Source organism: Phoxinus phoxinus, assembly GCF_949152265.1.
Source record: "Phoxinus phoxinus genome assembly, chromosome: 13".
Taxonomy (NCBI): Eukaryota; Metazoa; Chordata; class Actinopteri; order Cypriniformes; family Leuciscidae; genus Phoxinus; species Phoxinus phoxinus.
Genome location: NC_136888.1, coordinates 18,123,031 through 18,135,197, shown reverse-complemented (window position 1 = coordinate 18,135,197; position 12,167 = coordinate 18,123,031). Strand labels below are relative to the sequence as shown.

Here is a 12,167-nt window from a genome sequence, read left to right as displayed (position 1 = left end):
ATATAGCAAATTCATTTTGGAATCATTTTGTAATAATAATAAGTTTTATTTATTTATTTATTTTATCTTGCAGGTAAATCTGAAGCACAAGGAATGGAAAAGACCTCAGGAAGGAAAATATTGACAATCACACTTAATTAAATGAATATTGTCAGATCACAATAATTATATGGTCTATGGAAATGTTTACTGTGACAAATATTAAAATCTTTTTTTTTTTTTTTTTATTGGTTGGGCTTTATTTAAAAAAACATGTTTACTTAATAATGTTCTTTTTTCAAAAATGTATACACCATCTATTAGCAAATTAAAATATTTTTTAAAATATCACACAGGAATATGTTTGCTAGATGAGCTGGGTCAGTTTACAATCTTGCGCCTAAAAATATATTTTGACGTGAATTATAATTTATCTGAATATATTGATGTCTTGCAGTCAGTCAGGTCAGACGAACCCCACTGTGATAATGTTAGGCAGACAGGAGATGAAGTAACATCAAGACATCATTTAGAAGCGATGGTCACAGAGTCACAGCTGCTTCCAGAGTTAAATGCTTCGGAAAGATCTGACAGAGGCTGTTTTTTTTCTCTAGCACCTGCAAGACACAAAGGTACTATACATTGAAACACGCTATTTTTCTGAATATAGATGCTACTAATGGCAGTTTCCATTATGTGAGTGTGAGAATGTGTGAAAGAAAGAATCGTACCCAGGTTCCCCTCCTGCTCCAGTTCCTCTTCTATCTCCATCAGACGATTGTATTTGTCCATTCGCTCCCCTCCTCTCAACCCGCCCAGTTTGAGAAAGGACACGCCTGACCCTACAGCCTTTAAACACATACATATGGTGAGGTCCGAAACTAAAAACCTGGGACTCAATATCTAATTAAACTGATAACCTTTTAGGATTTTGAAAAATGTCAAACAAATCAAATGAAGAAATAAGACTCAGCATTATTGGTCACTAATCAAATCAGCAAAAATCGTTTTGGTTTCATGCCCTTTTTGTGCAAATATGCATTGATAATAGTTTGTAATGAACATTTTTCTACTTAATTTCGTTTCAAATGTATGATAAAAATGTAATTTCATGGACTTTGTTAGTTGTTTGACTTGTATATTCATAAGCAAATATTCAGGAACTAAATTATTCTTAAAAGACATGGTCAAAAAACGACATGCATGTCACTGAGAAATAAATTCCCTAGCGTGAAATGAATCAAGTATGACCAACCCACCAAGTCAACAATTGATGTATCGCCACAGCCTGCAGCCAGCATCGTCTCTGCATCTCAATCCACATAGGGAAGACGTGTACTTATTACAGGCAATATATTTTCATTGTACTTTTACAAATTATTGTCAAAACAACTTTTTTGACAGTTGGCACTTAATGTACTGTTTGCTTATGTTTGGGGCTTACCTTTCTGCTCTGCTATGCTTTGTATAAGGTCAGAGACGGTCATGTCATTGTGATGCCTATTAATGACCCCAGTGACCCCAGGTGGGAGGGGTTTGGCATCACTCCAGCGAGGACAGAGATTGGATGCAGCATCTGCAATCAGGCAGCAAGTTTGCCCAATCACTGAGGCCAGTCTCTCCCACTGATCTACATCCTAAACTCAGAGACACGCCGTCAGTTCAACCATTCCCGGTCTACCAGATGACACTTGGTTTAAGGGGTTAAATACATGTGTTCTTTTTTAACTCACCTCTTTCCTGAAAGGATCAATGAGAGATTTAATAGGTGGATATTTATTAATCAGCCCCTCGTACATGTCAACCAACTCATCTGGGGATTTGTGACAGCCTGACATTACCTCATACTTCCCACGTGACTAGAAGACAGCAAGAGAAACGTTTAAAATGGTTACTGTACGTTATTAAGACTGTGTATCTAATTTAGTACTTGCATAAGTGAATATGAGCCTAATAATTTCCCTATTCTGTCTTCCAATCACTCACATAGTCCATGAGGCCGTGTGCTGCACAGTTTATGGCCAAGCGCAGGTCTGAACCCAGAGGCAATGCCAGGTTAACACAGGCTTCTGTGACCAGATCAAGAGCCTGTTCGGGATGTTCAAACCCCACCTGTAACGCTCCCTCGTCGGATACACCTATAGGCTGAGGCAGTAAGAGAACAGGTGAGTGATAGAGGAATATGATGTTGAAAATAAATAAAAAGTCTCATAATGAAAAAAATGGCAAAACTGAAAAGGTTAACAAGTTTCAGACTGTATACTAGTTTGGGGTCATATCTTGACCTGCAAAAAAGTTCTGAAAATGAATCATGTTATTCAGAGAATTATTTGTTAACATGCTCTACAGTTCAAAAGTTTGTGGTCGGTGAGATTTTAGGATTTCTTAATGTTTTTGAAAGTAGTCTATTATGCTCATCAAAGCTGCATTTATTTGATTAAAAAAAATATGGTGTAAACAGTAACATTGTGAAAGATTATTACAATTTAAAATAACTGTTTTTTAAAATAATGCATTTCAAAATATAACGTATTCCTGTGATGGCAAAGCTGAATTTTCAGTGTCACATGATCCTTCAGAAATCATTCTAATCTTCTGATTTGATGCTCAAGAAACATTTCTTCTTATTACCAATGTTGAAAACAATTGTGCTGCTTAATATTTTTGAGGAAACCATGATACTTCTTTTAGAATGTCATAATGTTATGAAGGTTTTTACAGAGGCTATTCACAGTGCACCAGTAATAGCCCATCTAAAAAATAAATATATATTTATTGTGTCACATGCTGTTAAGTGGTTCAATCGCCATTCATAAGCCCTGCACATGATTTGGGCCTGTTTATTTCATTCAGATGGTGATGTGCGGATAATTATCCCATCAAAGCATCAAAAAAATCCCCACGTAATTTGTGTGCTGCTTGATGCTTTTGTGTGAGCCGGAGCATAGAGCATTATGTTCCTTTTGTCATTGAGTCAAACCATATGAGAGCATCCTTACCCCTGCTTTATATGCCGATCCATTCAAAACTCTCCTCATTTCACACTGCAGCTCAAGGCCCATGCCGATGACCTACAAGGCCAACACACACATACACATACACTAAAGACAAACAGTAGGGATACTGGAAGTGAGAGCAGTCAGGATAGTATTAACACATCCGAGCCATAAAAACGGAACGTTCTGGCAAGGTTCTCTCAAAGTTATGAACAAACGCTCCTCCAGTAACGTTAATAGAATGTTCGTTCAAAACTATCTGGTCTTTAATAATGTTAGCAAAGACACATTAATAATACATTGTTGATGGAGCCTTTTTTTAGTTGGATGTCTGTGTAAAAATGTATTTAAATGTTACTCCTTGTTTCAGTACATTCAAAAGTAACGTTTCCATAATGTTTTAAGTTCCCTTAACTTTTTTCCCTCTAGCGTTTTTTTTTAAAGTTGCCAGCCAGATACATTTTTAGCATTTTCGCAAAACTTTCATATCCCCAGAATATTTTGTTATATGAATATCTGAACATGGAATATATCAAAACAAACAACTGAACCTCTGCTTTTAAACAACAACAAAAAAAAATTATTCTAGCTTAATGCATTCTTTTACATCAACACTTGAAAAAATTGGGTACCCTACGCATATTTTAAAAAAAAGCTACATTTTGAACATTGCATTTTTGTCAAAGGCTACATTCGGATGGGATTCACAAAGATGATCAAATCGCTTGTATCACTTGTTTTTGTTCCTTCTTCGCCTGTGTTTTGATCCGGAGATTCTGTACTCCTTCAGAAGATGCATAATAGCGACCCTTACCATTTAACAATGAAAACATGGATTGCCGTCAGAGTGTTTGCTTGTTTTAATGTGTAAAGGTGGGATCTTTGAGCATATGCATACTTCTCTGACTCCTTGTGAGAAGCTGGGCATAAGGATGACCTCCTCCAGAAGGTTGAGTTTACCCACAGAGTTCTTTCCACAGCTCAGTATTGTAATCATTGGCACAGGCAAGTGCATCTCATTCTGAGCCTAAAGCAGTTCACAAGAAGTGAAGAAAAAGGATCAAAAGAATATTTACATTAGTATAGTATTAAGTACATTTCTGTATAATAATTCCATCAGAACACAAGCCTTCTCCCACAATGCAGTTCTTCTCAAGGACACAGATATCCACTTGACGATTGAAACGTATCATGTGTGTTTGTATTTACACGCACTTTAATTATGACTACAGCAATAATTTTTTCTTGTAATTAATCATTTCATATTTTTATTCACAGAGGATGCATTCAATTGAGCTAAAGTGACAGGAAAGATTATATGTAATATTATTTATATTGTTACAAAAAACATTTCCACAAAAATATTAACAGCCACAGCACTGTTCATAATAAAAAAATTACTGTATTTTGTATTAAATAACTGCAGCCTTTTTAAGCATAAAAAAATTATCATAAAATCTTACCAACCCCAAATGTTTTAACAGTATTGTACCTGCTGGACTCTTAATGATGTGATATGCCGGTATAGGGGTGCTCCTAAAAGTCCGGCCGCGGTTTTAGCCACCACCAAAGACACCACAGCAACTGCCGTGGCCCCTGGCAGCCTCGGCTCGGGGGGTTCTGCGGGAGGGAGGAGCTTCTCCGTGCTGTTCCCTTTTTTACCTGGGAACAAAGACAGACACAGCAAGAGAAAGTGCAGGGGACGGAGAGGTCAGATTAAATGATGTGCAGTTTAAAGTGCACTGTTATCATGCATCACCTGAATCTTAAAAGAGAGATGAAGCATCAAAGGTTTCAGTTACTGATGTCATCGTATCCGGCATATTTATGACACGTGATTCATTTATTCCTCTAGCAGAAATGTCCAATAATAGCAGGTTTACTGAGATTAAGTGAGAAGCATTCAACTGATCGTGTGATGTCGAAAAAGCGGTCAACGAGAGAGACGACCCACTCCTTTTAGAATAAAACTGCTCTCTCTAGGTCACTGATGTGACTGAAGGCCATCATTTCAAACACATTTTTCAAAAGTACTGTTCATTTCTGTAGGCGTAAAAGGTTTTCTTTAGTAGGAAAGGTTTCTTTGGGCATATTTAAATATCTGTGATTTTATTGTGTGAAATATTGTGATTTCTCTAAGATTGTTTGGATTAAATGAAAAGGTGAAATAGTCACCGTCACATAGATCGCTACTCAACTCAGTACAAGCTGCCAATGTAACTAAAAGCAGCTCCCAGAAGGGTTTCTATGAAAGAGAGAAGTGTGGAATCCTTCAGACTGCTTTTAAAACAGCTGTCAGATCAGTGAGATTGGCTGGAATCTTGTTTAACCTCCTGTCTTTGTATCCCATGACTTGCTGCACTAACATGGGTTGCTGTCCCCCTTTGGCTCCCTCACTTAAGCTGTCTCTGATCTCTCTACTATTCTGAAATATTTATTGTGAGAACTCAAGTTTGCAACACAACTAACAACCCTGTAGAAATGGCAAGACATTAAGCTCCTTTACCTTTTTCACCACTTTTCTTGTCTTTGGCAGGAGCCAGTGTGGGAGTGGCCAGGGGCGGAGCCTCAGACACCGTTTCATCACTCAACTCCTCCTCCTTCTCTCTGTTAAGACTGTCCTTGTGCTCCAGGTAACGTGCCATGAAGAATTCTCTGCAGAACATACACGCAACCTCAGTCTTGCATGTGCGTATTAACGCTTGGTTATCATAGCAACCTTCTAGTCAAAATTTGAGTGTGTATTTTCTATACAGTGTGATCACCTGAGTATTTTATCCACACTGTTTTGGTCCGTGGGGTTGAAGCCTTGCAGCATGGGACTGAGATGCTCTCTGATCCACTTCAGAGCTGTTGTGTTGGACAGATGTTGCTGGTCGCTATTAGAAACCGCCTCTCCTGACTCTGCCATACCATCACAAGGCCAAGGCCCCCCCATCACCGCACTGCACACCATCTATGATTTACACAAAAGCTCATAGAAATTCCAAATGTGCCCCTGTAATGAATTCCACTGTATTTGTAAAATCTGGTTATTCAATTTAATTCTAGGCCTATTTAATTTGTCTGTTTATTCAGAAGTATTTCATTGAATATTTTATTTTGGCTTTATCTTAGTAATTTAAACATTTTAAATAGTGTTTTTACTTGCACTGAAAGCACATGGAGTCGTGGACTGTGTTTTTATATGGTTAGAAAAGGTGCTCTTGTATAGATTAAAAAATAATTTCTAGAGAAATAAACAACTAAAATAAAAACAACCACAGCAATAATAGTAGTATAAAGATATAATAAAAAAGTTCATTAAAGCACTTATTTGCACACACAGCTTCAGCCTTTTTAGTGATATTCTGCTATTTCTTCTAAAATAAATAAATTAATAATCAGGTTCATGATCAGGAAAACAAGCCATTTCAAGCCTGAAAAGACCAAGATCTGAATATAATAATCTGCACATGAGCTGTTGATCTGATGTGTGCTGGTGTTTGTTACTTGATGTCAAAATGTGTGGATTTAACTTTGAAAACAATGCATTTCTTACAATAGGTAAAGTGCCAAATATACTTAGATTGATGTGATGAGGATGCTTCATTTATCCTGTTGTTCTTTATGTCTACAGCCATACTAAACAGTGCTGTAATGAGTGTGTTTGGGTTTGGCTAATGCCAAGGTCAGAGTTCAGAAAGTTCTTTGAAAAGTGTGACATCACGTTCCAGTACTGCCAAAACACTGATTTGAACCTGGGCAGTGTTTGCAATTCTTTCAAACGGCATTTCTCCCAACTTTTCTATCCCTTTTATGTGCTGTTCTCCTCCCCTCCTCCTTTCACCTCTCCTCTCCTCCCCCCAGCTCATGCCTACAGTCGGCTGTTCCCTGTCCCGCTGTATTACCGTCATAAGCTCTGAATGTGCCAAACCAAAACAGCAGCGCTCTCAACTGCAATATGGCGACCGTGCCAGAAGGCATAATGCTTACCTCGCAAACACAAACAGCTTCAGAGAGATCAAAACAGACGGAGAATGAGAGACAGAGAATGATCTGATGGCCACACATAGTGGTTGGTTGCTGAGGCACGTGCGTCACTGTACAAACGCACACACTCTCCTACTCTAATTGTTCTGTGTTTGTCTGTGTGCATGAGTATGTGGACACGCTGTGACCTAAATTCATCATTGTGTCACTACAAATTTCTCCTGTGAACTGTACAGCATGGTGCAAAGGTTGCATGGTGGACGACCAGTTTCTGGTTCCCCATAACCATCAAAACAGAGACACTTAGATCTGATATCCACCTTGTTGCCTACAAAATCAACATCTGACTGATGTTAATTTAATTATTTTAGGCCTGCTTACTGTAATAAACCTAAACCCAATCCATGTGACATATTGTTAGCTGCTCTGAAATGTAGGAAAAACATGTGGATGATTTCAGAATCTACCTTTTCCTCATTTCTGATGATGCAGTACACTTCAGTCTGAACTGCTGTCGATCCTCTTCCGTCGAACACCTGCCTTCCGGTGATTTTACTAATCACTGGAGTACAGGAGAGCCTGGAAAAATAGTTTGCCTGAAAGAGCAGTTATTGATTTCGCATCATTATGTTGGTGTGTAATGATGGGGATCTGACCTAACGTTACATCAATACTGACTTCATTCTGGTAGAATAACATGTAAAATGGACAAGACGTAATGTAAAAAATGCCATCCGTATAATTCTAAAACGGGTATCATTATAATTCTACGATGAAACGTTTACATTTGTCATATCCCAAAAGCATAAGTATGTTGATTTGTCCCACCAGATAACCATAGATATCATCGGGCTTCTGCCAAAACATCTCGTTCAAGACGCTCTCTATCTTCTGCGGCACCCCGTTGGACCTGTAATACTCTGCGGCTTTGTTCTTCAAGTCGTAAAAGTCCTGGTCCTCTTTTGATACTCTGCTGGGGCTCACGAATCCTTTATATGACATGGTTGTTTGGTTTGAGACAGAATTTCTGCATTTGTTTACAGTCTTTCACTGTCATGTGCGCGTCTTCGCAGGGTTTGTTGATGATCTGTGGTTGCTCGGCAACCTCAGATGTAACACCGCGAGAATTGAGATAGCGTTTCTCTTTCAAAACGCATTTAATTGGAACGAGTTCAATATCCATTTTGACGCTGTTGTGGCCTCCATAAATCTGCAGGACCCTCCATCCCTCTTGACGTAAAATGCTGTGTTCGTATTGTTGGACAGTGTTTATGGTAGGCTTTAAATATGGTGCCAGTAACTCTTAATAATATGATAAATATTACTTCCACAAGCCTTAAATTACTTTAATGATCAATCTGATAATGCATTATCAAACTTAATTTAAGAAAATATATATAACTTACATGCTCGCAAACGTTGAGATGAAGAACTGGCACCATTCTTCGTAGCAATTAGGCCTAGGCTAAAATAGTTTTGTAGTGACATTTATGTAGCCTATATTTTATTTATTTATATAAATTATTTATTATTTCTATTCTATTTCAGAAAAACATGAGCCATAATATTCACCATATCAAAATATTCGGCCGCATGTGCTGGTTCTCAGTGTCAGGCTGTTGTTAGAGCTTTACGGAACCTGCTTACACTCGCGGGCGCAGCCCATGTGATATCAATGAAAATGGCAATACAATAAAGATTATTCAGTGTTCAATAGAACGTCCGTTTGGTTGAAAATATTATGTTATCAGAGACAGGCCTACAGTTTACCGGTGTCAGTAGGCTATATAGGGTCTCCAAGTTTATAAGGCATTTTAAATTTCACGTGAGTAAAATGTCGATAATAGCCTAGATAGCCTAATTTAACGATTTGTTTTACAAGGCATTTCTGTTACGTTTTTATAAAGTAGACACTACATGTCTCTAAATATTTCACTGTAATGGAAAAACTGAATTTGATTATTCTACGTGTTCAAAATAATACAAAAACAACGAAAAAGGCGGTTAGGTAAAAAAAACAAAACACCGCGAAAGTCATAACATAGTCAGCTATTATTATTATTATTATTTTTATAAATGCTTTAAAGTGAGGATTTGTTGCTGCTGCTGCTCAGCCCATCCGATAAGCTATCAATGTAAGCGTAGACTATACAAAATTATTGATTGTAGGCTATCTAATCTATTGCACTCCACATTAATTATTCTACTAAGTGAGTTTCCATTTCATGTTACATTTAGCATAGGCCTATATATTAATGTCACCAAAACAGTGTTATAAAATATTTAAATGTCTGAAAAGACCTGTAAACCTCAGTTTCAGGACTTTTAATAATGCGTTTTGTTTTTAAATAAAGGTTTAAAAATAAATAAACAAATTAATTTGCCGTTAATTCTAGCTATAACATGCGAAGTTATTATCTTATATTAGCCTATATGTGAAAATATTATATTATCACTCGTAATATAGGCTGCATTGTCAATAGCTACATTTGTTTTGGTTCCTTTTTAAAATTTACCAGGACGTTAATGGAACAAAGCATGTATTTTTAAGTCCAATATAAAGTGTGAATTATTACAAAGATTTGATAGTGTAAAGAAAAGTTAAATAAAAAAATGTTATATGCTCTTTCTGAATCTACATTTTAAATCTTGCATTTGCATTATTATCTTCAAACTAAATTTTTAGCTGTGAGTGACGATATCCTATACAATTTTGCAAGCAGTATAGCAATAAATTATGGGAATTATAAATAACTAAACATGTATATTAGGCTATTTGAAATGTTTTGATTTACGAGTTTAAAGAGAGGTTCATTAAATATTTATTTTGCCCATATATCAGATTTTTTTCTCTCCCTGTTGGCTGTTTTATATTAATTCATTCATTTTTCTGTGTTCCTCTCCTGTGCCCTATCAATAAAAAATGTAGTCTGTAATGTTGTGAGCTATTACTTTCTCTCTATCCCCAAATCCAGTATGCGTCTAAAGGTAGATAGCCTAGAGCACAGCAGCGTCAACGGCACAGTTTTCTATCCAGACTTTTATCATATAGCCTATGTCTATATATACACGAGCTAAAGTGTGAATTAATTTGAATTAGATTTGCCAAATATAAAAAAAATTCAGGTCACCCAAATTAGAATTCGTTGGCGAAAATTATGAGCTGTCTACAAATCAACTTGCGTTGTTGTTAGTTTAGTAAGGTAAAGGTCGGTGGCTCGGTGCCTTGATGAACTAGGGAAAATTCGTTTATGGTTTTAATTTCTTCACGTCATAAATTAGCCTAGGCTAGATATGCGTAGGGTTTGATTATTAAAGGAGATTATAGGTGGAAATGAACGCCATCTTAACATAATCTCATTGTCAGAATGAATTGAGAGCATTATTAACGTGGAACAATATGAAGTCTATATAAACAATCTCTTTTTCCGTTTTCCAAACGAAATGCCTGTGTGGCACGCGCTTCTGCTCGAGACCGGGCTCAGGTTCACGCGGAGGTCAGTCGCTCCAGGACAGGAAGTCATCGAGAGGGCACCAGCGTCACTGACGTCACGGACTAGAGCTCGTTTCATTGGCTTTTCCTGCGCTTGGCTGGGTAGTGCAGATGGGGAGGACACAAATAATATCTGACACAACCAAATATGTTTGCCTAAGCATGAACCGAGCCTCCATCGTATTTCCGCATGGAGCAAAAGCAGTATGATTTTAGAGGAATCAGGTATCGATGTGGCTTTTTTTTCTGCGCATCGCTACGCAGACTAGAGCATTGCAGGGCGAAACGGTAAACATTCACAGATGAATTAGTTAGGATGCAGTCTAGTAGCTTAGTTAAAAGAGAAACCACCTCTGTATTTAGCTACTATTCCACTCAAATTCATTAAGAGCATTATTAAGATAAAAAAAAAAGGTATTTGAACATAAATGTTTTCAAATCTATTTCTTGACCTAAAGAAATGATTTAAGCAGATAGCATATTTATGTATATCAACTGCGCGGTCACAGTGGAGTTCAAGTGAGCATGCCTGCATGTCTGTCGCCACCAGCCGGTCACGTCTGCGCATTCTCAAGTTCAATATAGCCTACGCATACACTCAAAAGCTATCATTGTTACATGTAGGCTAGTTTCTTTCATATATTATCCCGCCTACGAGAACATGCGCATTTTGCGTTGAACGCGCGTCACAAAATTCAGGTTAATTGTCATACAACTATAGGCTAGGTCTAGATTAATATAATTATGTAATTTAGGTTGCAGTGATTGATTAGATGTAGCCTATAGCCTAAATCAGCAATAGCATATCATCTATAATAAAATTCTAAATTAACTAGGCTATTACAACAATAATGCAAAACGTTATGCTATAAATAAATTAAAATTGACTAGGCTACTGTTAAATTATAATGTTTATTGACTTACATTTCGTTGATGATACATCCATAGACACTCCCTTTAGGACAACCCGAAAGGTGATACAAACCAAGTCCATATCACCAGCTCTATACTGCATAAGAGAATCGTAAAAAGCACAATAGGACATTAGTCTCCAAACCCAGATGAATCGCAATACCTGCTAAGCTGTGGCTAAAGCACCCTGTTTAAACAGACCTGTGCCTGTTTTGGGGCGACCGCTGGGCCCTGTAAAGAAGTCCAGGCTTCTCAACACTGGAAACATCCACATTGTCAAGACATGTGACTGCCAGTGGGTCAGACACTCCCAGATAGCCGACATTTGCATGTCTGGTTTGTTCCTCTTTGTAGAAGCTCTAAAACAATGTTGTCACATTTGTATTATTTGGTTTTCATAAGGTTCTAGAAAGTAATTTTAACGTTTTATGATTATTTATTCGTGTCAAGCACAGACTGACCATCTTGCACTCAACCACTTGTTGCTTTGTTATGCCAGTAATTGCGTTTTTGTCATGCCGTTAAATACATTGTGACCTCATATAAGGCATGCATCATGTGGATCATAACAAACACGGAATAGCCTGCACATTACGCCACGGCCGGATCTTTCACCAAACGCTACATTTGCATTTAGGCGTTTTAATTGCTTAACTAATGTTAAACAGCTTTCCAAGGGTCCCCCATGGGTCACGGGGGAAAAGGGCAATTTCTACCTAATTAGCGCGCCTTCTCCCATCCTTAAGTCGCCAGATGCATCACCAGATGCCCTGATTAATGCTTTCAGAAGCGCGCACTTGTCCAGTCATGTCTTC

The 12,167-nt window shown here is 37.6% G+C and overlaps 2 protein-coding genes and 1 long non-coding RNA gene across 9 annotated transcripts in view; 2 read left to right on the top strand and 1 right to left on the bottom strand.

Moving 5' to 3' along the window:
* shtn1 (shootin 1) overlaps positions 1-225 on the top strand; it is a 26,987-nt gene extending 26,762 nt beyond the window's left edge. Inside the window, exon 17 of the mRNA XM_079632390.1 lies at positions 74-225. The gene's annotated coding sequence lies outside the window, so the exon portion shown is untranslated. The remainder of the gene's footprint in view (positions 1-73) is intronic.
* The window catches only part of eno4 (enolase 4), a 17,920-nt gene extending 5,753 nt beyond the window's left edge, over positions 1-12,167 (bottom strand). For 2 of the 7 annotated variants that reach the window (XM_079632383.1, XM_079632385.1), the window contains exons 1-13: positions 7,776-8,386; positions 7,415-7,543; positions 5,741-5,931; positions 5,482-5,630; positions 4,468-4,637; positions 3,874-4,002; positions 2,979-3,050; positions 1,966-2,124; positions 1,713-1,838; positions 1,424-1,616; positions 1,239-1,291; positions 711-828; positions 456-596 (exon numbers count right to left, since the gene is read on the bottom strand). In XM_079632383.1, coding sequence (XP_079488509.1) covers positions 505-596; positions 711-828; positions 1,239-1,291; positions 1,424-1,616; positions 1,713-1,838; positions 1,966-2,124; positions 2,979-3,050; positions 3,874-4,002; positions 4,468-4,637; positions 5,482-5,630; positions 5,741-5,931; positions 7,415-7,543; positions 7,776-7,949 — 1,755 coding nt within the window. In that variant the 5' untranslated portion in view covers positions 7,950-8,386 and the 3' untranslated portion in view covers positions 456-504. Of the gene's footprint in view, positions 1-455; positions 597-710; positions 829-1,238; positions 1,292-1,423; positions 1,617-1,712; positions 1,839-1,965; positions 2,125-2,978; positions 3,051-3,873; positions 4,003-4,467; positions 4,638-5,481; positions 5,631-5,740; positions 5,932-7,414; positions 7,544-7,775; positions 8,388-11,364; positions 11,450-11,553; positions 11,712-11,813 lie in introns of those variants that run through there. The other 5 variants (XM_079632384.1, XM_079632386.1, XM_079632388.1 and 2 more) reach the window with 4 other exon arrangements.
* Positions 4,658-5,909, top strand: LOC307009013. Its single transcript, XR_013799939.1, has 3 exons — positions 4,658-5,414; positions 5,512-5,608; positions 5,783-5,909. It is a non-coding gene; the product is annotated as an uncharacterized lncRNA (long non-coding RNA).